The following is a 27,240-nucleotide window of genomic DNA, read 5'->3' on the forward strand; positions in this document are numbered from 1 at the left end:
AACAATAGCAACTTGTGTGGTGTAAATGTATAATAAGTAATAACTGCCTAAAATAGACAAAAACACTTCTCAGGACGTGCTAATAACTCTGCTGACAAAAACCCTTTGATCGAATCGTCGAGAAAAAATTTTTGCTATATCACATTTGATGCGACGCTCTTTGTTCATAATTATTCATGTTTCAAAATGTTTTCTTATGGTATGGTGTGACAATAAAGAACACGCAGTTTTATATTGTTCAGTCGTTCAATTTTCTTTCGGGAAAATTTCAAATTTACAAATCCAACATGACAAAAAGAAATTTTATAATATCTATCTCCAATATAAGGTCTTATGACTCTTAATATCAGGTTCCAAGGTCTAATGCCAATTCAGAACCAGAATCCTCTTTTTGTGTGTGTTTGACGCAATTGACCTTGTAGTTGTATTTCACCTTGACTGGCAAAAGTTAAGTCGCTCATGTGACTGTGGGATGAGAGTTCACATGGTGGACATGAGGTGATAAGATTTATGTGATAAAATTTGGAAAGCGACATTTCCCTTACCCACAGTATCTTCATCATTATATACTACGTCACAGAAGTGAACTTATAGTTTGTCCAAATATTATCGAACAATTGTTTACAAGGAATGGTAGCGCCTAGACGAGAGCAAAGAAGAAATGCCCCGGACATTTTACGATGCAGGGAGTAACTTTCTTCCGGGGGTGGGGACAAACGATGACGAAGCATTACGGGAATGAGGCTTTGTATTCTTGACGTTGTGTCTTGGGTTCCGAAATCGAAGGTCCCGGGCGAACTGAATGGTTCTCCTAAAATCATGACGGCATCAGCATGTGCTGTTATCATTACCTGGAAAACATCGGTAAATTTGAGATTACTTGATTGTCGGCGTTTTGTTCAATGGACGATGAAGGGAATTGAACGGGTGAATGAATGGCCTAATACACAGTGGTTAAGTTTACACGAGACCGGAGAAATTTGGGACCCGGCAAAGTTTCCCTTTTTCACACGACGAACGACTCGGTTCAAGTTTTAGTCCCCTTTTCTCGAGTTTTTACACAGTAATTTGTCCCGACTCTTTTTCTTTCTGTTCAAAAATAAAATCGATTAACCCGATATTCATTATAGCAAGTTAAAGTTAGGTTTCATTTTTGGGACAACCGGCATTTAGACGCCATTTTGAATTCAACTGATAGCCCTATGGCTAATCTTTATCAAAGGAAGGGGATTCAAATTGCACCTACAGCAAATGCCCTAAAAATAATTTTAAGTCAGGGTGTACATGTAAGAAGTGATAACAATGAGCTTACTTTTGACTCGTAACCAGATAAAAATCCTAGAATTTTTGAGCATTCGACCACAGTCTTCCGGTCGCCTGTCGACGCAGCATGGATTATCTGGAAAGAAAAGAAAAATAAATTGTTGCAGTTACACTTTCGTTACACTGATGCGTAATTGAATTGTAATTCACTTTTCCTCAGCTAGACAAAAGCAATATGAAGAGCCCTTGGTAAAAGAATTTCAAGGCTGTTGCCCTAGCAAGTATATTGCTTACTGATTTTCAAGATCCTTTTCCCACTTTTTTCTAACGACCTTACCTCTACAGCATTGATACCAAGCCTAAATCCCATAATTATTGTGGTCGATAATTAACATACCTTTATATAAATGTCCACAAATCTTTTTGGATATTCTCTACTCGCTCCAAAGTCAAGGAGGCAAATCTAGAGAAGTAGATTAAAATTTCTATAATCGTACTCTATTGAAAGATCCTCAGCAAGAAAGACCCTCTTAATAGACCTTTCTTATAATGACGTCAAACGCGGAAAGTCTGATGTTACACGAAATTTCATTGGCTCACAAAACTATCCAGCCAATCAAACTTCGTGTAACATCAGACTTTCCGCGTTTGACGTCATTATGAAAAAGGTCTATTAAACTTTCAATTCTCAATTTTCAATGAGGGGTTTGGAAGAAACACAATTTGAAACTTGGACATCGACTATTCAATTCGCTAATTTGAAAATTTCCTAAACTTCGCATGTTTTGGGTTTTTCTGGACACTGACTCTAGTTCATAGTCTGTTGACCGCTGTTTTGCAAGATTGCCGTGAATATTGAAAGTACATTTGCAAATTGCTATGAACAAATGCAACCGAAACTTTCAAATTCTCTTGCAAGTTACATTGTAAGTTCTATCTGCTTCGATACTACCATTTAAACCAGTTGAATGTAAAAATAAAAGCTAATAAAACTTTCACTTTCAGAACTAGGAACATGCATTTTTAAAACGAAAACATGCGTGGTAGCTTAGCTTAAATTAGACGCTTGCAAATGCATATTTATAATGTAAAAATTCCTGAGGTGTGTTTATGAAAACAAGCAGGTTACTACTTAATGTAACTGCGACTGTACATGCAAATCTCGGTCGCAAAATGTATATTTGAAAACACGGCGATGTTGCAACATTGAAGAAACAGAACATCTGGTTTAATTGCAAAACCATATAGGCATAGCGAACCAATATATTTGAAATATGCAGATAGTTTATCACAGTTCAAGTAATGTAACAGTTGGATATGTAAACGAAGCGTTAGTTTACAATACGTTACAAGCCTTTACAAGCGTTAGTTCACAATAATCATATTTTAAGTGAGTTGCATGCATACATGCATGTTATTTGATGTCAGATTTCGTTATTTATACAACAAAGCTTACGACGCTTGTGAACTAAACTGGGCAAGGCCGGAAGCCCGGAAGCGAAAATAGGAATATCGCCGTTTTTAATAAGGAATCATGGGATATATTAGAGCCGTATTGCTGATTGGGATATCAATATTCTCTCATCTCTGTGACTACAAAACTACATTTTGCAAAGTCTGAGCGAAATTTGATGCTTTAACCGTATACTTATTTATCGCTCTGTGTGTTATATATACACTTCGATTGGACAACAAACTGTCACATATCAGCCCGAAATATTATTCGTATTTTAAACGCTGAACTTGACGCCTTACGGTAAGTGTGTTTAAAAGAAATAGATGCATGCATGTAATGTGAGGAGGGAACGTCTTTATTTATAGTTATAGATCGAGCGTATACTACTGTTAGTAAGGCCAGAATGTCGCAAACAAAATCCCGAAATCTAAGTCCACAAATTTAGAACGAGTACACAGATAGAAACAGAAAGGCTTCCGAAGAAGCATCGTTTAAATAATAAATAAACCCCGCCGTGCATGTATATTACTACGTCTATGTCTGTTGAAAATACCTTTTAACAATCAGAAAAAAAACGGATAACACTTCAGTTTAAGTGGGATTTATTAAACTTACTTCAGCTCAGCTTAACGATTGTTGAATGAGCTCATATCAGAATTTACCACGTATATGACGTTAAAAGTCTCCGAGGAAATGGCGCAAACCGATGCAGAAGCAGCTTGTCTCGAGTGTTATAATTGGAAATCACCGCTCTTAAGAGCCGCATGATAATATTAAGGACCTTAAGTACGTTACACGGTTCAGTTCTACAGTTACTGAAATATTTTCCGAATTCACATGATATACTTGGCCTTTAAATTAGGGACAGGTAGACGACATACTATATACATAAACATCATACAATCGAATACTATACACGTAATCCCATGTAGCAACTGGCTATTTCCCGGAAACTGATCCATATCAGGATTTGTTTCCGGTTAAATGCGGGCGGGTTCAAAACGTTTTACGTATATTAGCTACTAATATTCCAAAATTCAATATTAACAGCAGCAGAAAAGCCTGTTGAAACAATCAACATGCGTGGTTACCCAGTTGTTTGATTTTTAATTGTCAACAAATTCAAGGAAGTTTGCATAAGTCTTGACATATAAGTGTTTTCATCGTTGATGTAAAAGCGATAGCGCATTGGAAAAAAACAACAAACAATAATATAACAAGAATTCAAATTTTGTCTTACTGGTAACACTTTTGCCCGAATATGCTGCAATATCACACTGCTTACTTCTTCATGAACTGTGGGTATACACGTCAGTGGCAATAACTTTCGTCAGTTACGTACAATTCCTATCTCCCCCATATTATACACCGTCAAACACATACATGTTTAAGCATAATCTAGTCAGGTCTTCATCATTTTTAAAAAGCGTTGTCGTTCGGACAAAAAATACATCACGATATATATACCAGGGTGCTTTTCTAGTCACAGGAAAATGATTCTCAATTTAATAGTTTCTCTTTTCTAGATAAATAATGGCAAATATCTACAATATTTCCATATCTGAATGCAAAAACGCCGTCACGACTATAGGCGATCAAGCACAATCGCAAATCTCAAAAACAGGTGAGAATAGAAATCGTTAGTGTTTTTGTGAAAGCAAAAACATGTTCATAAACCAAATCAAAAAAGCATCATTACATTAGAAAAAGGGGGCATCCCATGCAGTGTACCCGATATCAAAGACTCTGTCCAAAAAACGAGTCGAAAAACATTGTCCAATATCCGGTTTAAATGCCAAATTGTGCGTATTTCTTACAGATCCTACAAGTACAAGTACAAATACAAGTACAACTTTGGAGGATGTTAGCAACTGCTATGAACCAGTTCGTAGCTATTGTTCGCGAGGGAAGGTTGATCATGAAATTGAGAAGATACAAAGAGGAAAACCAAAAATTTTGAACGGAACAATAGGAACGGGGAAAACTTACGCATCTCGGCATTACATTGATGAGAACAAGCAAAAGTTCGTCATAAGTTGGTTTTTAGACGTCTCTGCTACTGACGACAGCATCATCTTGTCGTTAAATGACCTTGCAGAGAAACTGGGTGTACAGTATCGACTGTTATTTGAGACCGTTAAACAAAAAGCTGTGGGAAAGGATGTAATATTTGTCCTAGACAACGTGCAAAAGAAACCGTCTTCTGAGTGGTTTAAAAAGTTGTGGAATATTCGAAGTTTAATTTACATCATCATCACAACCAACAATGCTTCTCTGTTTCTGTCTCTTTCTAATACGGAAGTACTACAAGTGGAGAAGTTTGACGAGGCAATGGCGTTTCTTCAGGACATTCATCCTAAGAATAGTGAAGAAGATCTCAAAGAGCTTTGTAATCATTTTGGTTGGAATATCCTTGGTCTAACAACTGCCAAAGATTACATGTTGACAAAAAAGATGACAACTCGAATATACCTCAAAATGCTGTATGATAGCGAGGCAGCACCGAAAGTTCGTCAAAACGAGCTAAGTACACATCAACGAACACTTTACGCGAGTGTGCGTGCATGTTTAGAAGAAGTTGATAAGAATAGGTTCTCTGCTTTGGCTACCGTCTCTTTCATTTCAAACAGCATGATCCCAGAGTTTCTTCTCAGCAATCAACTACCTTCAAGCAATGACTTGGCGAACACAGCAGATCTAAACGACCTACATGATCAGCTGAAGTCGCTGGTTCAAATCACAGAAGAAAATGGTATTCGTTTCTTTTCATTCCACCCGTTTACCCAGTACGTGATCAAAGACATGATCGACGAACAAGTTAAAGCAGATCTGTTGTACAAACTAGCGGAAATATTTGTCAGATATATTAATAAAGACAACCGTTTTTCCAAAGGTAATTTTCTTCAGCGTATCATACGTGAGCATGCAAAGTTCTTTCTTCAAGAATGGGAAGACAAGGAAAAAGATGACCGTACTGCGATAGCATTAGCTCGACTATCAGAACTGGTTGGTTTCACGTACACTCAGCACCAACCTCCAATGCGCAAGCAGTCGGATGAACATTTTGCACGTGCTAGAGAGTTGATTCATAATATTTGCGGGATAACTGATGAAGATTTAAAACCGGCTGACAGGTCGCTAAGCCCCAGACAACCGCTCGGAGATTCTGAAGTAGACCAAATGTACGAAATTAGTAAGAACGAGCTAAGCGTTGCGCACCAATTGTTTAAAAAACTGACACGAAAGAGCTGCGAACTATCGTCGGACACCATCCAAGAGCTTGTATTTTGGCGCACTGTAAACAAGCAAGACCTAGCTGTGTTCCCGGAAGCAGTCAAGGTGAATCAAACTGTGAAGGAAAAAATTGAACGCTCCCAACCGCTCTCCCCAAGTGAAGTCAAAGAGTTTGTTTATCATGATGCGGCGTACGGTGTTGATGACTATCGCAAGTTATTTTTACCGGAACTTTACCTCTCGGTGATTTACAGCCTTGGCCGAAACTATTTCTACAAAAACGGTGAAGCAATGAAACAGCCAAGCCTTTACATCGATCTTTTGAAGCTAGCGTATTGCCTTTCACGTGAAATTAGCGAAGCGATGAATGAAAACGATGCTGTCTACCATGAATATACAGTGCAGTTAAATGGTCTATTGTATCTTCTGGTTAATGATGACTATATCTGTCGAGACGATATACATGAAAAGAAAGAGGGACAGGTTCATGCCAAGGACCTGATGAATGCAGTTGATCGCTACAAACAATTGGAATGCGAAGAAAGAAGATTTTTCGAGATGGGGATATTGAAAACAACGAGAGATGACACGTATAGACGGTTAGTTTGTTATCGACAGATCTTGGCATGCTACAAAGCTTTGCTATCACTCAATAGCATTGAAAATCGTGACCATTACGTGTCGGACGGCGTTCAAATTTGCGACGATCTTTTGGGATTACTGGAAACTTTCACTGCTCAAAATGCCTTGGTTCAAAATTCCAGATACTTGAATACTATTGGCGAGTTCTACTCAAGTATCAAAAAGGATGAATACTATCGCAAGGCGATTGATATTTTCACAAAATCCGCGGAGAAAGCTAAAGAAGATGAAGTGACCTTATTCCACCTAGAGGCTTTGGTTGGTTTAGCAGAAGTGTACACCCGAATGGGCAATCGTGATCATTCACTTGCATATCTGACAGAATGTGAGGACAAAGAAAGTCTTCGTAATATGAAACAACAGAAGCCACGTATTCAACAAAGAATGAAGAAAATTCAAGAACAAAACATTGCTATGGTTGCTAAGGCTAAACAAAAACCCGGTACGTGTTGTGGTCGCACAAAATACATGCACATAGGTATATCTCATACAGCTAAATACCTATAGGACTTAATTATATACAACAGGGCCAGAAATAAAAATATAATTATAATTTTGTTTTATTTTCTATATAATAGCTTCCCATGACGAGAGGTCTGATGGTGACTACCGCCCTTGCAACGAGAACGAATAGTAAGTATAACGTTTTATAAGATAATCTGAACTCAAAACCACAATTTGGAAAAGGAAATTAACGGGAAAAGTTCTCACATTTTTCACCCGTTTTCCACCTGCTATCTCGCAACTAGCGTTAATCAAAATAAATTTGCACGATTTCAAATTGAAAGTACCTAAAATTACCTAACATGCGACCATGCTAGCTATAATTTCCAAATAACAGATTGAGAACACAAATCTAGTAAAAGAATTAGTTCAAATAATTCTGAAGCTTTAAATATATATCCAAATCGGTGAATTTAATAGACAGGACACATTATCGTTACCTTTTCCGTTTTCACCACCTGAATTTAAGGGTCTAGGTCCTATTTCTCTGTATTCATGCAACTATATATTTTCTCTCTTCTGCTAGGCCGATGTACAATTCCCTACCTGTACGTAAAAGTATACGATTGACAGAAATGGATCTACATACAGAAAACTCGTTAAATTTTAGTCTTGTCCATCATTAAGAGTTTCAGTAATCGAGGGTGATAAATAAATAATCATAAAAAACATAATCCCCGAGCGGGCGCGGAGCGCCTGCGAGGGTACTAATTCCGCTCGGAGATTAAGAACTACACCCGGAACCCGGTAGAACATAGGCGAATCCAAAGTTGTCCAAATTCTTTGTCATGGACGGTCGACGTTGCGTGGTTTTGTAAGTTATGCGCATGCACGAGTAACGTCTGGTAATCAACGAACGTTCTGATTGGCTAAGACAGAAAGTTTGTATTTCAATGAGAACGTCAGCAATTTATATTAACTGTCATTTCGTAAACATTTTTTTAAAAGCGTTTCATAAACTTTGTGCAAAGAAAGTAAAACGAGAAGAAACAAGATATATGAAGCATGACAGCAAAGATGAACGTGGATACGGTCAAGACAAAGCCGTGTAAGAGAAATAATTCATAATCTGCAAACTTATAAATGTTTTCAAAGACAAAGGGTACGTGTTTACTTTATTTCGTATTTGTTTCGCGGTAAGAATGTATCCGTATTTGTATACTTTTCAGCTTTGTATGCCGTTTATTTGTTAAATTTTCAGCTTTTTATGCAAACGCATAAACCTGTGAAAGGCTATTACACCTTTGCTTTAACTTCAAAAAGTGTTTTTGAAAGTGTAATTTCAATTTTGGTATCAAAAATACACACTCTATTTATAAAGTATAAAACTTTTAGCCGCCGGCGTCGACTGCAACCATAGGCGACCCAAAATTGGCGGCCGAAAAATTTTTCGGCAATTTGTCAATGTAATGTATAATGTATAATTACATAAGGTAGGAAGCTCTTTTTTACGTTACGAAACTTACCACTTAGACTATGACAAAATACATCCATTATGTTGACCGAAACTAATAAAAAAATATAGTAAACTAATCTCTGATAATTTTCCTCGCTTCTTACGTGCGAATTACGATTTAAAACTACTTTTAACATGACAAAATACGGCAATATTTATATAGTTTTTGATCAAAAATATTTCGTACGATGCGGGATGACAGTGGCACAGTTTAGAGATATACAGTTGTGTAACTCGCGGCGGAACCCTTTGACACAGTTTAATGATATACAGTTATGGAACTCGCGGCGGAACCCTTTGATGTTGCTGTCCCCCTGCCCACGCCATTCCACGCGCCACGCAAATTGCTCTGGCAAGTGTATTTTGACTCTGAAGTAAAGGAAAAAGGTGTTCGAAAGACGAAAAATGTTAATATTTTAAAGCTGGCTCTATCGATCTCCATTTTTGCGCCTAAATTTTAAAAACAAACGGTAAATGGTTGTTTTTTTGTAAAAAATATATGCGTTAGGTTAAAGAAGTAAGAAATACAAGCCCGAATGATTTTCTTTATAAATATCAAGTTGATTGCCAACATCGTCGGCGATTATAAATTAGGCAGTTATTTTTCCATCCAGAAAACATCTGAGCTGATCTTAAAACAAGCATGATTGATGTGTCATTTCTACAATTCAAAACACACGAAAAAATTTCTTTGAAAATAATTTATTTTGCCATATAAAACTAGCAAAAACTACATGTTTTTTATTCGAATCATGAACTTGAATTCAAAGGATTTACAATAAACAAATGCAACTTTTACCTATATAATTATACAATACTTTTTACACGAATATAAATCCAACTTTACACACAAATGGTAAATGCTAACAGATATTAATTTCAGTTCATACATGATTGTAATATTCATGAAGGACATGCAAATCAATTTCCAATCTAATCTAAAATTAATTATGCAATTCTGTGTGGTTTCTATGAGAAGATTGAAAGGTATTTTCCAATTTCTGGATGTGAATATTTAATGAAAAATATAAATATTTTGTGCTCTGAAACTATAATATGATGATGAATGTGTCCTAACCTTCCCTTTTACATGGAGTTTTAATGTTGCAGAATGTGCATTGCATGGATAGATTCAAGAACAAGGCTTTTTGTTGAGATTAATTACATGAATGAATTTAGACCAAGCCTAAATAATTTGAGCAGTTAATGCATAAGGGTAATATAAAAGCTTACCTATATATGAATAACATAAATTTCTTATACTGATATGCAAGCTATAATTCTAGAACCATTGTCTAACCTTGCTGCTGCTGCTAGATAATTCAGTTCTAGAATTTCCATTTGTACCGGCCCAAAGAGGGTCCGAAGAGTCCAAAGTGAAATAATAATACGCATAGGAGACAACATAGGGTTCACAAATATCAGTAAACTGCGTATACGTTGTAAAACATTTTTTAATAGCCATCTAACTTGCTATCTTGAACTGTTGAACAGTAGAACTCAATGTCTTGATATGTCATCTGCTCAAAGTTAACTTTGAGAGATTGTTTTGCCATCTAGAAAAAAATATGACTGTACGTTGGCGAAATATAGTCATATAGACCTACATTTATTACATGAAATACCAAACTTTCAATTTTTACCTGGCAGTTCTAGAAGCTTCGTGTGAAAATCGCACTCCTCGTAGTTGTATTTCCCGTTTTTTTTCTGTTTTAATTCGTATTATCGCAGTCATTTTTAATCCAAAAGAAGCAATGTCGGATGGATAAATAAAATTTGTCAAAAAAACGAAGAGCAAAAGACCCATGGCTTTAAAATTGCATTTTTTCTGCTAAAAAATCGAATTTTCCTTATTAAAAAGTGCAAAAACACTTGCCAGAGCCTAGCGCATGCGCATTAAAAACAGGGGGACAAGATTTGCCGCGAGTTCCACCTCTGTGTAGTACTCTGTGCCTTTGATGTTGCTGTCCCTCAATTCCAAACGCTCACGCCATTTTCCACGCGCCACGCAAATTGCAAAAGACCGTGTCAGACCAGGGCGCTTATATATATATAAGCGCCCTGTGTCAGACCGTGTCGCTGGCTGAATTTATATACAAATTGTTAGCAAAACAGCGTTCGAACGCTTAAAAATGCTTATTTTACAAAGGTTGTTTAAGCTATGGAGATTTGAGGAGTAAAATTTTGCAAAAAAATGGTAAGTGCTTTATATATCTTTTTCTTTCGTTCAGAGAGAACGTCTTTTATGAAAAATTGCGAAAAAAATTTGATCTAATTTCATGCTTCAGCCTTTGTGTATTAAAATTACAAAAGGTCGCACAAATACAAACGATAAATATGTGTTTTTCGTCATGGATATACCCAGTTATCTTTTATTTATGTTCATATAATTTCTGTCTGTCTATGAAAATTCCTGTCAAAACCATGAAAGTATATTTTTTTTTCATTTTACTAAATTACAGGAAGTGATAAATGATAAACTGTCAGTGATGAGGTTTGACAAATAAGTATAGCTCTATATTCTGTGCTTATGAGGATTTATAGGGTGGACTTTTCATTCTTCTGTTAATGAGAATCCAATAATAAATGGATATTATATAGTTTCATGTATCATTACACAAATGTTTATACAGTTTCATGTATCATTACACAATTGAATATAAATTCTTTTCAGTGATTTATAGTCAATTTCAGCCACTGTTGGTCCTCATGTGTCTTTTTTTTAGTATCTATCAAGCTGGTTTGGTTGCTATTTCATGTTCACAAGAAATGTCCCACTGGGAAAAGCACTCATCAATGAAAGTTTGCAGAAAGCACTAGTGAATTGCAGATGCATGTGTTGGATTGTTGGAATGCATCTTGCTAATATTGCCAAAACATTCTTTAAGCTTTGTGATCAAAGATTGGTTTAGCTATACCTATATATATAGTTGCATACATCACAAAACAGAGCAAATATCATAGAAGTGATTGGAAAAATAAATCAAAAAACTATTTCAAGTGTATTTTATTAAATCTGAATACTGAATAGAAGTTTAACATTGAAAATTTAACTACAATCTATATCTGTCATTGATGTGAAATAATACAGTTTATCTTTTATATTTATCAAGTTTATCAATTACAGAAATACTAATTCCATTGATTTTGTGTTTTTTAGAATGCATGCCATTTGCTTGTCAGGTTGTGTTTGTGCTTGTGAAACTAATGCATTTTGGCAAACACACTAGGGCATCGGTAACTGGCCCATAACAAAGAGAAAAACCTGCAGTATTTTCCTTCTAAGTTAATCCTTGTAATTAATATGAAATGTCTACCGTGTAGCCTAACAACATATCAAAAGGACAAGGTAAAACTCCATTCAAGTTTGTGAAAACTTGTTCTTCAGCAACATCGATTTGACCTGTCACTCCTCGAATCCTATTTATTTAGTTTTTCCCGTTTCAAAAAGGTTTATTTACACCAATTTCTGATAAAAACGTGCAGCTCCAACTCCTTTTATAAAATACGCAACAATGAAGCAAATCCATTTGATAAATTCGCCAAAATCGTTGTTTTACTGCAAAAATTGACTATTTTCCTAGCTTTTTCTATACTAAAAGAAGCCATGACACGGTCTTTTGCTTCGCGCGTGCGGATAACTATGCGGGGGACTAGAATTCCTGCGAGTTCCACAACTGTATATCCTTAAACTGTGACAGTGGTCTCTGTATTCGTCATTGTTTTGAAATATTTTACATGATCCTATTGGTTGAAAAAAGTTCGTTCAAATACTTTACAGTTTGTTTCTTTTTCAACCAATAGGATCATGTAATATATTTCAAAACCATGACGAATACAGAGACCACTGTCATCCCGCATCGTACGAAATATTTTTGATCAAAAACTATATAAATATTAATTTTCTTGTATGATTGCATGGCGACTTTAGTAATTATAATAACTTGTAGGTACACCACGTAAGTATTAAATACTGCAAAGCTTTCGGTCCGTTAACCCGGACCTTCATCAAAAAAATAATATAAAAAAATAAAAAGTATAAATATAAAAAATAGAAAGTTTTCTTTAGCAAACTAATCACGACTAACATGATATTTAAGTGACGCGCAAACGTGTATTCAAGTAATTGCACTGATGAAGGTCCGGGTTAACGGACCGAAAGCTTTGCAGTATTTAATACTTACGTGGTGTACCTACAAGTTATTATAATTATATAAATATTGCCGTATTTTGTCATGTTAAAAGTAGTTTTAAATCGTAATTCGCACGTAAGAAGCGAGGAAAATTATCAGAGATTAGTTTACTATATTTTTTTATTAGTTTCGGTCAACATAATTGATGTATTTTGTCATAGTCTAAGTGGTAAGTTTCGTAAGGTAAAAAAGAGCTTCCTACCTTATGTAATTATATATTATCATAGATTAATGATATTATACATTACATTGACAAATTGCCGAAAAATTTTTCGGCCGGTAATTTTGGGCCGCCTATGCTGCAACATACAGAATAAAATAATATTTGAAGTTTTTTCTTTGTCTATGAAGATTTTGTACTGTTTTAATCGTTTGAAACTTCGATTTTAAACCGTTAGGCGTTACTTAATTGCTGGCATGGTATAATGCAGCAAAATTGAACGGGCAATGTTTACACTAGCTTTATGATTATTTTTGTATTGAATGATGGAAACATTAGCTATAATATACCAGTGAACTGAAATAAAACTGGAATGCTCACTCTGCCGGAAGTTTGAAGCCAAGATGCCCAAGATGGCGGAATGCGGATCATGAAGCCTTTCTTGTAGGTATGATCCAGGCCTCCACGCGGAAATTTTGTCGGGAATTCTGATTTTTCCTTTGAAGTTTCCGCGCCAGAGGCCTGGATCATACCTACAAGAAAGGCATCATGATCCGCCATCTTGGCTTCACTCATCAATGAGGGAAAGTCATAGAGTGAGCGTTCCAGTTTTATTTGAGTTCACTGTAATATACTCGGTAAAATATGAGACTGATTTGAGTTTTGTGTCATTTCATGATATAAGTTTAGGTCAGGTTAACTCAGGAAATTGTGTACATGGTTTGAAATAGCGAGGGGTTGCTGCATGCGTGTATTTCTAGTTATAAAAGAAATTTGTTTTTTCTTCATTACTTTAAGAAAACATTTTTCATGTGTTTCAAAACGAGTTTCTAACAGCTATAAATAGGAATGCATGCCTTAATTGGGTTACCACGCCGAATTGGTATAAAGTATGTGTTATAGATAAACTTTATTTAATCACACCAAGTCCTTTAGCAGAAACCGGTTTCCAAGAGGTGGGCGTAAGTTAATGCATACAGTATAAAAACAGGTCTTTGATGTAGCCCAACATGAACTCTCGGCGCTTAGTTTGATCCTTGTATTGTTTTTAAGATATCAAACAGTGTAGTAATAATTATTTCAATGCACATTTTAGCAATTAAAACACGCCATGCAACAAATGTCTCAGGATCATAATGGCTGCTTTTTAACTGAACGCGAGGCCATTCTAGGAAATGACCGATAAGGCGAGGTTAATAAAAAGGTAATGGAAAAGTAATGGACTGCTGAAAATTTTTCTCAGCAAGCTAATCACATAGCTCTATTTCACACGGAAATGCCGCTTGCCATATCAAATTATACACAACAATTCCAATAACGTAATCAAAGGAAACGAAAATCTGTGACGACGTTGGCGGACACAGCAGCTTTTATATCTGTAAGTACACTATACATATATACATATATCTTTCGTGCTCGTTACGTGAAAATGCTCTTCAAATTGCACATGTATTGCAAATCAAGGGCAGCAATTACATGCTAAAGGATAAAAACCCGTCCCAGAAAGCTTTCTATATTAAATACACCATTGAACGTTTATGTAATACAAATATTTCGTTGTCTATTCTTCTGTACAGTTCTTTAGCACTTCGTTATCATTATGATGCGAAGAATCAGTAAATACAAGCTTACATGCAGCTTTGTTATGTTTTGAGAACATTTTGGTTATAAGAAAGTGCATCAGATTAGCAAGGTAGAATATTGTCAGTTTTCCCCACATGCATAAAATGAAACATATATATAGGGATTGATGAATGATGATGTCCAGGATACAATAAACACGAATCAAATACTGTTTGTTTGGAAGTTCCCATTTGATAACGTTCGCTTTAAAATTTATTTCAGGGAAATGCATGCATGTTGAATGACCCAGCACATTTGTAAAAGCAAAATTGTTATAACGTTGTGGAATTTGTGAGCAAAAAGATCTTTTCACGACTCATTAATTTTACAAAGGCTTTAGAAGAAACATATATAATGTATGTGGTATATACTGTATATGTATATATATAATATTAAATTATTTCACCATGCATGCACCCAAGCAATACATGGCGTATGCCAAAATTCATAATTTATAAATATATCCAAATCGTGAATTTAATAGACACGACACATTATCGTTACCTTTTCGTTTTTACCACCTGAATTCAAGGGTCTAGGTCCTATTTCTCTATATTTATGCAACTATATATATTCTTTCTTCTGCTAGGCCGATGTACAATTCCCTACCTTTACGTAAAGGTATATGATTGACAGAAATGGATCTACATACAGAAAACTCGTTAAATTTTAGCCTTGTCCATCATTAAGTGTTTCAGTAATCGAGGGTGATAATTTTAATATAATCTGTATTGAAAATGCTCCATTAATTTCGCACGATGATAGAACAATATTAATATTGGTTATACAAGCTAAAAAAAGAAATATTTTGGGGGTACGGTTACCCCCTGGCTCTGTATTTAATTATAAAAAAAAATTGTTTTTTCTTTTTAATCACACCAAGTCCTTTAGCAGAAAACCGGTTTTCAAGAGGTGGGCGTAAGTTAATGCATACAGTATAAAAACAGGTCTTTGATGTTGCCCAACATGAACTCTCGGCGCTTAGTTTGATCCTGGTATTGTTTTTAAGATATCAAACAGTGTAGTAATAATTATTTCAATGCACATTTTAGCAATTAAAACACGCCATGCAATAAATTCTCAGGATCATAATGGCTGCTTTTTAACTGAACGCGAGGCCTTTCTAGGCAATGACCGATAAAGCGAGGTTAATAAAAGGAAAAGTAATGGACTGCTGAAAATTTTTCTCAGCTAGCTAATCGCATAGCTCTATTTCACCCGGAAATGCCGCTTGCCATATCAAATTATACACAACAATTCCAATAACGTAATCAAAGGAAACGAAAATCTGTGCGACGTTGGCAGCAGCTTTTATATCTGTAAGTACTCTATACATATATACATTAATCTTTCGTGTTCGTTACGTGAAAATGCTCTCAATTTGCATGTGTATTGCAAATCAAGGGCAGCAATTACATGCTAAAGGATAAAAACCCCTCCCAGAAAGCTTTCTATATTAAATACACCATTGAACGTTTATGTAATCAACATTATATAAAGCGCACCCACATACATGCAGTATACAAATATTTCGTTGTCTATTCTTCTGTACAGTTCTTTATCACTCCGTTATCATTATGATGCGAAGAATCAGTAAATATACAAGCTTACATGCAGCTTTGTTATGTTTTGAGAACATTTTGGTTATAAGAAAGCGCATCAGATTAGCAAGGTAGAATATTTTTATCGTCAGAATAAAATGAAACATATACATAAGGATTGATGAATGATGTCCGGGATACAATAAACACGAATGAAATACTGTTTGTTTGCAAATTCGCATTTGATAACGTTCGCTTTAAAACTTTATTTCCGGGAAATGCATGCATGGTTGAGTGACACAGCACATTGTAAAAGCAAAATTGTTATAACGTTGTGGAGTTTGTGAGCGAAAAGATCTTTTCACCACTCATTAATTTTACAAAGGCTTGTTCTTTTGAAACAAGCATTTAGAAGAAACGTATATACATAATGTATGTAGCATGGATATACCGTAAATGCATATATAATATTAAATTATTTCACCATGCATGCACCCACGCAATAGATGGCGTATGCCAAAATTCATAATTTATAATAATTTTAATTTATAACAAGACGCCTACTAGGCGTTATGATCGCGTCGTTCACAGCGGCGTAACCAGCCCAGCTATGCAAATTTTGTGTCATAAATGTTCTTAATAATAAAAATGAACAATATACCGAACTATAGGCAGGCTTACTCTGCTCGGCGTGTGCAGTTGTATGTGTAATGAGCGTAAAGGCTGCATTCCACTTACGCGTTTTTCATACGCACGTACACGCACGTAAAAGTCTGAATCCTTGTACATGCTACCTTTGAAAAAACTAAGTGAATAAATCGAAGGAACTTAGTTTTCTGCATATTTTAGTATGCATTAGTTGACCTAGATGTTAAATAATAAAAATTTAAAAGCGTTTAAAATTTTCCGTACGTGTACGTGCGTATAAAAAACGCGTAAGTGGAAAGCAGCCTTAAAGATAAGGATAGCACTTGCTAGCATTTTGATCGCTTTATTGATTCTACTTTACGGCTTCGTAATCGGGAACCTGCGCACAGGTAGGTTGATAGTTATATCACGTGTTGTATTCACTTTGGGCATATTTCGTTTCACCTAGGGTGATACGGCCTGCAGCTAGCGACGCTGGGGGTCGACCCGAGAGGAAAATAAAAAAAAAACCAAGCCGAAACTATAGATCGCTGTCGCTACGCGACGCGATCAATAATGACAAGGTCTTGCGCTCACAATTTTAAAAAAAAGTACCCCAAAAATGGCGGCACATTCGTCATCGTGAGAAAGGCTAATTCGCCAACTTCGCTTGGCTATATCATTCGTAAGCTTGTAACTTTGGCTTTCCAAGCTTTTTAAAACCCAATATGAAAGAATGATTGATTTTTTTTGTACTTTTCGACTTCACAAATACTAAATTTTGCTTTCAGATACAATCATGGCAGGAATGAACAATGCATCTATATTTTGCGAGAACCTCGTCGCGAGTATAGGTAACAACCAAATTATAAATATTTCATCAACAGGTATCACAAAAGCCTTAATTACAAACGAATTGTTCATATTCACATTAACTGTAGTATATTACTGTTTAAAATCATACTATTTTGAAATTTCTCTGCATGGGCCCAGGCACCCTGCTACAAGTCCGAAGCATTGTACAATTTTCAACCAAAGTCACCGATTTGGCGATTGTGTATTTTTAGGCTCTACAAGCACGAAAGTAGTTAGCAACTGCTATGAACCAGTCCGCAGCTATTGTCCCAGGGAAAAAGTTGATCACGGAATTGAAAAGATACAAAAAGGAAAACCTAAAATTTTGCATGGAACAATAGGAACGGGAAAAACCTATGCCGCTCGTCATTACATTGATGTTAACAAAACGACGTTTGGTATTAAATGGTTTCTAAATGTCTCTACTAGTGAAGACAGCATAATCTCCTCGTTAAATGATCTTGCAGAGAAACTAGGTGTACAGTATCGACAGTTATTTGAAACTATTGAAGAAAGGGCTAAATATGATAATATAATATTTGTCCTAGACAACGTAGAAAAGAAGCCGTCTTCTGAGTGGTTCAAAAAGTTGTGGAATATTCGACGTTTACTTAACATCATCATCACAACCAACAATGCCTCTCTGTTTCTGTCTCTTTCTGGTGCAGAAGAACTGCAAGTGGAGAAGTTTGACGAGGCAATGGCGTTTCTTCAGGGCATTCATCCTAATAATAGTGAAGAAGATCTCAAAGAGCTTTGTAATCATTTTGGTTGGAATATTCTTGGTCTAACAACCGCAAAAGATTACATGTTAATAAAAAAGATGACTGCTCGTACTTATCTGAAAATGCTGCGTGATAGAGAGGCAGCACCAAAAATTCGTCAAAATGAACTAGGCAGACATAATCGAACACTTTACGCGAGTGTGCGTGCATGTTTAGAAGAAGTTGATAAGGATAAGTTCTCTGTTTTGGCTAGCGTCTCTTTCATTTCAAACGACATGATCCCAGAGTTTCTACTAAGCAATCAGATACCTTCTGGCACTCATTTGGCAAAAAAGGCAGATCTAGACAATCTACATGATCAGCTGAAGTCATTGGTACACATCACAGAGGAAAATGGTATTCGGTTCTTTTCATTCCATTCCTTCACCCAGTACGTGATCAAAGACATGATCGACGAACCAGTTAAAGCAGATCTGTCGTACAAACTTGTGGAAATATTTGTCAGATATATTAATAAAGACAACCGTTTTTCCAAAGATAATTTTCTTCAGCGTCATACACGTGAGCATGCGGAGCTTGTTATTCAAGAATGGGAAGACAAGGAAAAAGATGATCGTACTGCGATAGCATTAGCTCGTCTATCAGAACTGGTTGGATTCATATACAGTCAGGAACAACCTCCTCTGCGCCGGCAGTCCGATGTCCATTTTGCACGTGCTAGAGAGTTGATTCATAATCTTTGCGGGATAACCAAAGACGATTTAAAACCTGCTGATGGGTCGGTAGTCGTCAGGAGATCTCTTCACGTAGATCAGATGTATGGAATCACTGAGGAAGAGTTGAAAGTTTCGCACCGATTGTTTGAAAAACTGACACGAAAGAGTTCCGAACTATCGCCGGACATCATCCAAGAGCTTGTATTCTGGCGCACAGTTAACAAGCAAGATATGGTTGTGTTTCCGAAAGCAGTGAAGGAGAATCAGATGGTAAAGGAAAAAATCGAATCCTCTCAACCACTTTCATCCAATGAAGTCAAAGTGTTGGTTGACCATAAAGTAGCGTACAGTGTTGATGACTATCGAAAATTGTTCCTACCGGAACTTTATCTCTCTGTGATTTTCACCTTTGGCCGAAACTATTTCTACAGAAATGGAGACGCAATTGAGCAATCAACCTCTTACATCCATCTTTTGAAGCTAGCGTATTGCCTTTCACGTGAAATTAGCGAAGCAATGAATGAAAATGATGCTGTCTTCCAAGAATATTCTGCGCAGTCCAACGGTCTATTGTATCTTCTGGTTAATGATGACTATATCTGTCGAGACGATATACATGAAAAGAAAGAGGAACAAGTGCATGCCAAGGACCTGGTGAATGCAATTGATCGCTACAAACAATTGGAACGCGAAGAAAGAAGATTTTTCGAGATGGGGATATTGAAAACAACGGGAGTTGACACATATGGACGGTTAGTTTGTCATCGACAGATCTTGACATGCTACAAAGCCTTGCTGTCAATCAATAGCATTGAAGATCGTGCTGATTACGTGAAGGATGGTGTTCAAATTTGCGACGATCTTTTGAAATTACTGGAAACTTTCACCGCTCAAAATGCCTTGGTTCAAAATTCCAGATACTTGAATACTATTGGCGAGTTCTATTTAAGTATCAATAAGGATGAATACTACCTGAAGGCGATTGATATATTCACCAAATCCGCAGAGAAAGCTAAAGAAGATCAAGTGACCTTATTTCACCTAGAGGCTTTGGTTGGCTTAGCAGAAGTGTACAGCCGAATGGGCAATCGTGATCATTCACTTGCATATCTGACAGAATGTGAGGACAAAGAAAGTCTTCGTACTATGAGAGACAAGAAACCTCGTATTCAACAAAGAATTACTAAAATCCGAGAAAAAAACAATGAGATGGTTGCTAAGACTAAACAACAACCAGGTACATGTCACAAGAGTGCCATCAACATTATTTCTTACATAGCTACGACCATACGAAATACGCAGGACTTAATAGACCATTTCAGCTTGCAGTCAAATCAACCCATTTCAGTTTTTGTAACCATGGAATAGCCAATAAAACATTTAAAACCATTTCAGACCATGTGATTTGAAATGGGTTTATTTGCATACAAGCTGAAAAAGTCTATTATACCAAAGGGCCACAAATCAACAATACGCAATATTTTTTCCTTTATTTTATAGTTTCCCATGACGAAAAGTCTGAAGAATAAGTAGAAGAAGTATATGTAACAAGAAGAAGAATAAGTAACGTCTTATTTTGCTTCAAAAGGGTGACAATGCAAATACCATATTAACTATGTTCTTGTAGTTTTGCACGATGATAAAACAAAAACTACTCCTAGAAAAATAGGTCTGGGGTCAAATTGATCCCAATTGCTTTCACAAGCATTATTTCAAGAGAGTTGAAAATGCGTAGTAGTACTGTATACACTAATAGTAAAATGCACTTATCAATTTATTCCCACTGTTGATTTGCACTCTCTGTTGATTTGAGACATTCTGTCAATAATTGTAAATGACCGAAGCGGGGCATGCAACAACAAAAAGCCTGACTTGTTTTAGGCTAATCAGCAAATTTATCTACACTTTCAGTACCCAATCTGAATGCATAAATATTGCCTACTTCCGGTAAAAGGTACATTATCTTACATAAAGTATAAAAAATTTAGGCATTCTGATTGGCTTAGCCTGAAAAAATTTAGTACCGAGTAGTTTAAAACGACAATTCTTCTATACGTGCAATACCATGCATCACTGAAATTGTGTTGTCCGGAATAAAGATATAATCAGCACCGTTGGCGTCGCTAGAAGCTTAATTGGGGGGGGGGGGGTGTATATTCATATATTCATGTACTGACCTGTTTACTTTCTGGATTATAGAGAAAGTTTGACCAATTCGGATCTGTTTGCATGAAATTGAATTCAAATAATTCCCTCAAACACAGCCTCAAAATATCAAAGCAAATCTGCCAAATATAAAAATATTGTTCACATTTTACAGCATATGTAAGAATAACAAACATAATTATGTATTTTGACTGGAAAGAGAAGACAGTCTTAATTGGAATGTAAATATCATGTATTTAATTATAAATATTGAACTTAATCTTTGTTTTTGTATTGGTATATGAAAGACAATAAAGTCAAAGAAAAGGAATTATTAAAATGCCTTATGTAGCAGAGCTACCCCGGCCCCTTTGGGGCTGGTCTGGGTCAACGTCCGACCTGGGGTCGATTGTACCATGCAGAATAGTGCTATAATTTTTTGGATAAGCATAGTTTTGATCCCGACTAAAACACTAACCTTATTTGTGATACTTTTATCCCATTTTGTGTTCTTATCGAGGGAACTACCACATACAAATTCCGTCGTCAAAACACGTTTTGTACTTAGACCGTCGATTACTTCCGGGACATAAAAAGATTCATCTTCTTTAAGAAGTTCTCTGGAAGAGAAATATACTTTCTACTGTATTTCCTATATTTTAAAAGTATATAAAGTGAAGAGTTTTGAGAAGGGGAATTCTAGGAAGGCTCGGGATAAATCAGAATTTCACTTTAACTTATTAGAACTTCGAAATTGTAACCCCTTCTTCTTTCGAATTTGGAGAAATCTGGAAAACGATTCTGAAATTTATTGGCGTCATAATTCTTTTTTTTTTCGCTTTCATGAGAGACAAAAACAGCAAAAACCCCGTTATCTTTGGAGGAAAGTTGGAACTTTGAGTTCGCTACTGTACTTATGTATCGACAGAATTTAACTGCAAACAGTTAAAGTATTTTCTTACCTAAATCTCTTTGCACACTTTGCTTCTCTCACGTAGTCGACTTCCCAAGCGAGCTCACGACGTGATACATCAATAAATTGCTCCATGTGAAGCCCTAAACATCACGTCATTGAAAAATAATGATATTGATTTCTTTTCATAAGAACTGCAGTGCCAACTTCAACGGGTTTATATAGTTATTAGGATATTCCGAAGTTTCGATAGGGAGACTTCAAAAGCTCTAATCCTCAAAAGAGCCTATGCAGGATTCATTGACAATCACGCTATAATAGATGCTATAACAAATGTACTATATGAAGTCGAAGACCTTAAGAAGATAAGTGTATACTCGAGGTAAAAGCAGTTTTGACGTCATTTACTGCATGAAAAGGGACGCTTATGAAAAAAACACATGCATTTTTACAGTTTCTAAAGACGCAGCGAATATTTTAACAAGTTTAGGATTTTGAAGCTTTTACCTGGCGGCAAGACTTTACCAAGCTTTAACAAAGCCACGATGTTGTCAATGTCACTATTTATACTTGTATCTACACCTGGGTACTAAAATATACAATAATGAAAAAACACGATCTGTTACATGTCAATACATGATTGTTAGAGGGTGTTTCCGATTATTTTTATGCTTTATGTTATGGGTCTGCGCTTTCAACTCTGCCTTTTGTATTTGTTTTAAAATTTGGTGAATAACCCAGCTAGGATGGCTAGGACAACTGTGACGATCAATAAAATTACCAGCGGATTTCATTTCCAGTGCAATATTTCGCGAGAAAAATGAAGAAACATCAAGTTGTTTTTTACAGATGTTACATTTTTTGGAAGCCATTACTAGAGCTGGCGCCAGCTTGTCCTGTCATTGACATTCGTTTGGATTTTGGAAACCGTTGCTATTTTTTATTAAACGAAACTGTCAGTAAAGACAGTATACATCGTGTTTCTAAACTTTGTTCGTTTCGAAATTCGATAAATAACGCAGCTACGCCAGGACAAAGGTGACGAAAATAAATGAAATTACTAGTTGATTTCGTTTCAAGTGCAATATTTTGCGAGAAAAATAGCTCAAGTTAAGAGTCAAGATACATCAGGTTGTTTTCTACATGCAGTTGTTACATTTTTGGAAGCCTATATCAGAATTGGCGCCAGCTTGTCTAGTCATCGACGTTCTTTAGATTTTGGAACACCGTCGGCGTGGCTCTTTTAACTTAACTGAAACTGTTATTTATTTCGAGACATTGTCGTTGTACATTTGCATGTAAAACTATTAAAAAATTGAAGTAATTGCCTTTGCTATGCCGGTAGATTCTGGGCAGTTTATGTTTTTTACGAGAAATGCCATTTTAAATGCAATTTATATAACTAAATTTAGACTCGAATTTAAATTTGAACCAAATTGCATTTAAGCCAGCTCCCCTTTGGATTTGGAGACTTCGCTTGATAAGGAGCCGTTTATCGTTCAGTAGGAAACGTCTGGAAATGCTACAGACTACAGTCTCAAGATAATAACTAAATAAGATTGAAACGTCAATCGATGACATATCTGTTGACTATGCCGATGAACTCTGCCAATATATACCACAGGCAAGGGAAAAAGGTTGTCTGTGGCCTATTATTATTAATGATAAGTTTCTCTATCAATGCAAACGTTTACAACCCAAATGGCAAATCTCGCGCTCTCGTTGCCATTCCAGCGCACTCGCACATTTATACTTTTTAACTAGTATGTCTATGTCTATATATGACTAGAAGTTTAACTATGCTGTAACCGCAATGCCAATGGTATGTAATCTCTACGAAGCATTTTTAATAAAACATTTTTGCTGTTTTGGCCTTTGCACCGTACAGTAACATGCTTTTGAGTTTTGGTCCTATTTTTAGAAATAAAAGGTCGATCTTATTATAATAACCAAAATGGTCGGTTCAAAAATCTCATAACAATGGCGCACACTTGGGCGGTCGGGAGTTTATACGTCCAAATAAGCTAAGACTTAGGACGACAACGTGACGATGACGGCTAAAATAAGTTCGTTCAATTATTGCACTTCTGTTAAAGCCGCTTTACGTCATAAGTGATTTGGCGTATGGTGAACAACGATGACGACAACAAGCCAATATTAGTCCCAAGGGAAAGGAGCTTTAAATATTCTAATTTCTCCGATCTTTAATTGACGTCGCACCGTCAAAATTCGCATTGTGCATCTCAAAGTCTCTAATACATGGTAAATAACTAAAATAAGGCCTTTTCTAACGTCCCAGAAGTGCCTCAGATCTTTTAACTGCGTACCAATAGACTATAATACCCGCGAAAAGTTGTATTGGCAAACGGCCTATGGCATTGGCTGAAAAAACTTCGATGACTACACTCGATGACGATGGCAATACCCAACTGAACTGATGATGTTTAAAGACGTTATATATAATGCAATAACTTGGAACAACATTTCATTTTTTGAAAGTAGATAATATGCAATTTTCAAATTTCCCCTTAGCTTGTATAATATTTAGGTATTGTCATAGCGGTGAAGTCTTTCGATACTCCTGACTATTATCGTTCGTAAAATATTCACAGCATTGACTCCATCCATGATATGACTACAGCTTGGTGGACTTACACCAGAATTTTAAATTTTACTCTGTGGACACACAAAGACTAAAGAAATTACCTGAATTTTAATAGCTACTTTCTTGCCACTCTTGAGCACACCTTGATGCACTTGACCAATGGATGCTGCTGCAAAAGGCTTCATGTCAAAATCAACCAGTTCAGTTTTCCACTTAGAACCAAGTTCTGCGTTTAGCACTTTCTAACATGATAAGATTGATAAATTATCTTAAATAATCAATACTAGATTCTAAGATGCTCTACAGGAACATTATATAGTCAATTCTACATAATGTATAGATCTCTGAAAATCTTGCATATTGATAATGCAGCTAGGCATGCAAACAAGATGATATGAAAAATAATTAGTAGTGTACATGTAATTTATATCACCTCAAGTTGCCATGATGGCATAAAATCAGCACCATCTCTAACACGTTCAAAAATTCCCTGAAGAGTTGGCGAAATCATTGTGTTATCTGTTCAATGAAATAAGCAAATCTGTCAATTAAATTACTATAGTTCACAAACCAGTTACGAATTAGGGAAAATAGCTTTAGGTCTTCACTTTTCATGGATGGCCTGACTTGCCTTGTATGCTTAGCATTTGGCCAAGTTTCAGCGCTGCTCCTCGCACCTTGCACAAAGTGTTGACAATTCTGGTGGCATTTGCTTCAGTCAAGAAAGGACTACCTTCATTACTTCCGTCTAAATAAAAAATATAGAAACATGAGAAACTATATTTGTAGAAATTTGGATCATGTTAATCAATACGAATATGTACATATGTACATTTGTACATTGAATCATGTTAAATTCACAAAATGTTGGTTGGGAATCCCAGCCAGATATATGTAGGAAATCACGTACCTTGGTCAAAACCAATCTGACGTCTTGCAACTTCTGCTAAAGCCCCAAAGCCAAGACTTGCAGCCAGACCTACATGTATCATTATTTGCTGTGCAATTACTTAAATGGCATTGTCATTCTTTTCAACTAACAAGCAGAATTGTCTAGCATTATATAGAGGCGGACTGGGGTAGAGGGATATTACCTACAGCCTGAAACATTAGAGTAGGGCTTCAATCACCCTGTATTCACAAGGATTAGCAAAGCATATAATGCACCAATAAAACTGTTAAAAACATGAGAGATAATAAGGTTAGACCTGACTATATAGCGAAGCTAGGGGGGCACTCACTCATTAGACAAAGTACCAACCTCCATAATTTGCTAATCGGCTCACTCTTGTTGCTGGAACAGGCCTTTCTTTTGATCTTTTGCTTAGCTACAATATTATTTTCAGGAGGATTAATTTGACGAAGTTCATTTGACATGCTTACATGTTTTTTTGACAAAAATGCAATGATTTAAAGGCTGTCGAGTCTCTTGCTAAAATCAGAAGAAATTATATATAGCCTATTGCAACTTGTCTTTGGAGAAGACCAGACTAGAATTGCAAAAGATGTTGCAAGCCTAAAAATCATCATTAATAATGTGCTTAAATACAGTTCTGATTGGTCAAACTAAGGTGCCTATAAGCTATTAAGTTCTTACACCCCCCTCCCCTCCCCTAAAAAATTTGAGGATCCCAGAGGGAAGGTTCTCAAATTCAGGGCACCTGTACAAATTACACTCAGTTGGCTTTTCTACTTCTTAATGCTTGATGGTCAATTTATTAAAATACTACCAGCTACTAAACCAGTATGCCTGGTTCTTTATACCTGAGGTTGATTGGCTGTCTTTTTCTTTAAATTTCTACCACTGTAATTATTTTTTCCAACTTTACTCGACTTTATACCTGCAGTCGAGTCTGTTGACTTTTTTCTCTGGCACATATCTGACAATATTGCACCGTGATTATGCAAGACAACGTGTTTGTTCCAATGAAAACACTTGCTATTTTTATAGCTTTGGCAAGCCTGGAGGCCAACACAAATTCTTTGTGCCTTTCCGAGCAAATTCATGATCAAATTACCGCAGTTTCTCAACGATCAATGAAAGAAGCATCTTGCTTTTCAGCATATTCTAGCTTCTATTCAAGAACACATCACTTTTCACTTTGGATTTCCAATAAATTTATTCTTGGCTTTGCAAAAACTTCATGTAACCAGAGTTCAACTGGCCGCGTTAAACACTGACAACCCCCAGTAATTTTAGTTACTGTTGATAATTTTTGGTAATTTTTCGGTTTGGTGATTGTGGTAATTGGAAATTTGTAGTAATTACTACAGTAATTTTTCTTAAAATTACAGAAAGCTTTATTGCTTTTCAAGTATTCTTGCAAGGTTGAAAAAACAATAAATCCCTATCAGATGGATCTCCATGGCCTATCCAGTCTTCGTACAAGCGGCCCTTGTTTGTTTGTGTCAAATTATAAATAATAATTCATACGACTCTGTTAGGGTAAAGTGGGGTTATTTCGGAAAAAGATCTGGAATTATCAATGATAACACGGGATAAATGTAAGCGTAGTAATTTTTTGCCTCATGTAGTAATTTCTGTCACTTAATTTGGTAATTGGCCTTCAGAAAACCTAGTC

At 36.0% G+C, this 27,240-nt stretch overlaps 2 protein-coding genes across 2 annotated transcripts; one reads left to right on the forward strand and one right to left on the reverse strand.

The window, feature by feature from the left end:
- Window positions 1–190: 190 nt before the first annotated feature.
- Window positions 191–26,771, reverse strand: LOC114522207 (atypical kinase COQ8B, mitochondrial-like). The gene is made up of 13 exons (XM_028542840.1): window positions 26,423–26,771; window positions 25,920–25,986; window positions 25,569–25,637; window positions 25,290–25,406; window positions 25,092–25,177; window positions 24,760–24,900; window positions 22,561–22,642; window positions 22,103–22,196; window positions 21,619–21,760; window positions 21,173–21,280; window positions 1,661–1,726; window positions 1,313–1,399; window positions 191–851 (listed from the first exon to the last, which is right to left on the reverse strand). The coding sequence occupies exons 1-13, from the start codon at window positions 26,663–26,665 to the stop codon at window positions 570–572; spliced, it is 1,584 nt and encodes a 527-aa protein (XP_028398641.1). The 5' UTR covers window positions 26,666–26,771; the 3' UTR covers window positions 191–569.
- Window positions 2,982–7,757, forward strand: LOC114522206. Its single transcript, XM_028542839.1, has 5 exons — window positions 2,982–3,019; window positions 4,246–4,343; window positions 4,539–7,037; window positions 7,174–7,228; window positions 7,626–7,757. Coding segments are annotated over exons 2-5 (2,646 nt in total). The 5' UTR covers window positions 2,982–3,019; window positions 4,246–4,252; the 3' UTR covers window positions 7,627–7,757.
- Window positions 26,772–27,240: the final 469 nt, after the last annotated feature.

Source organism: Dendronephthya gigantea, unplaced genomic scaffold, assembly GCF_004324835.1.
Source record: "Dendronephthya gigantea isolate DGI-Jeju-01 unplaced genomic scaffold, DenGig_1.0 000022F, whole genome shotgun sequence".
NCBI lineage: Eukaryota > Metazoa > Cnidaria > Anthozoa > Malacalcyonacea > Nephtheidae > Dendronephthya > Dendronephthya gigantea.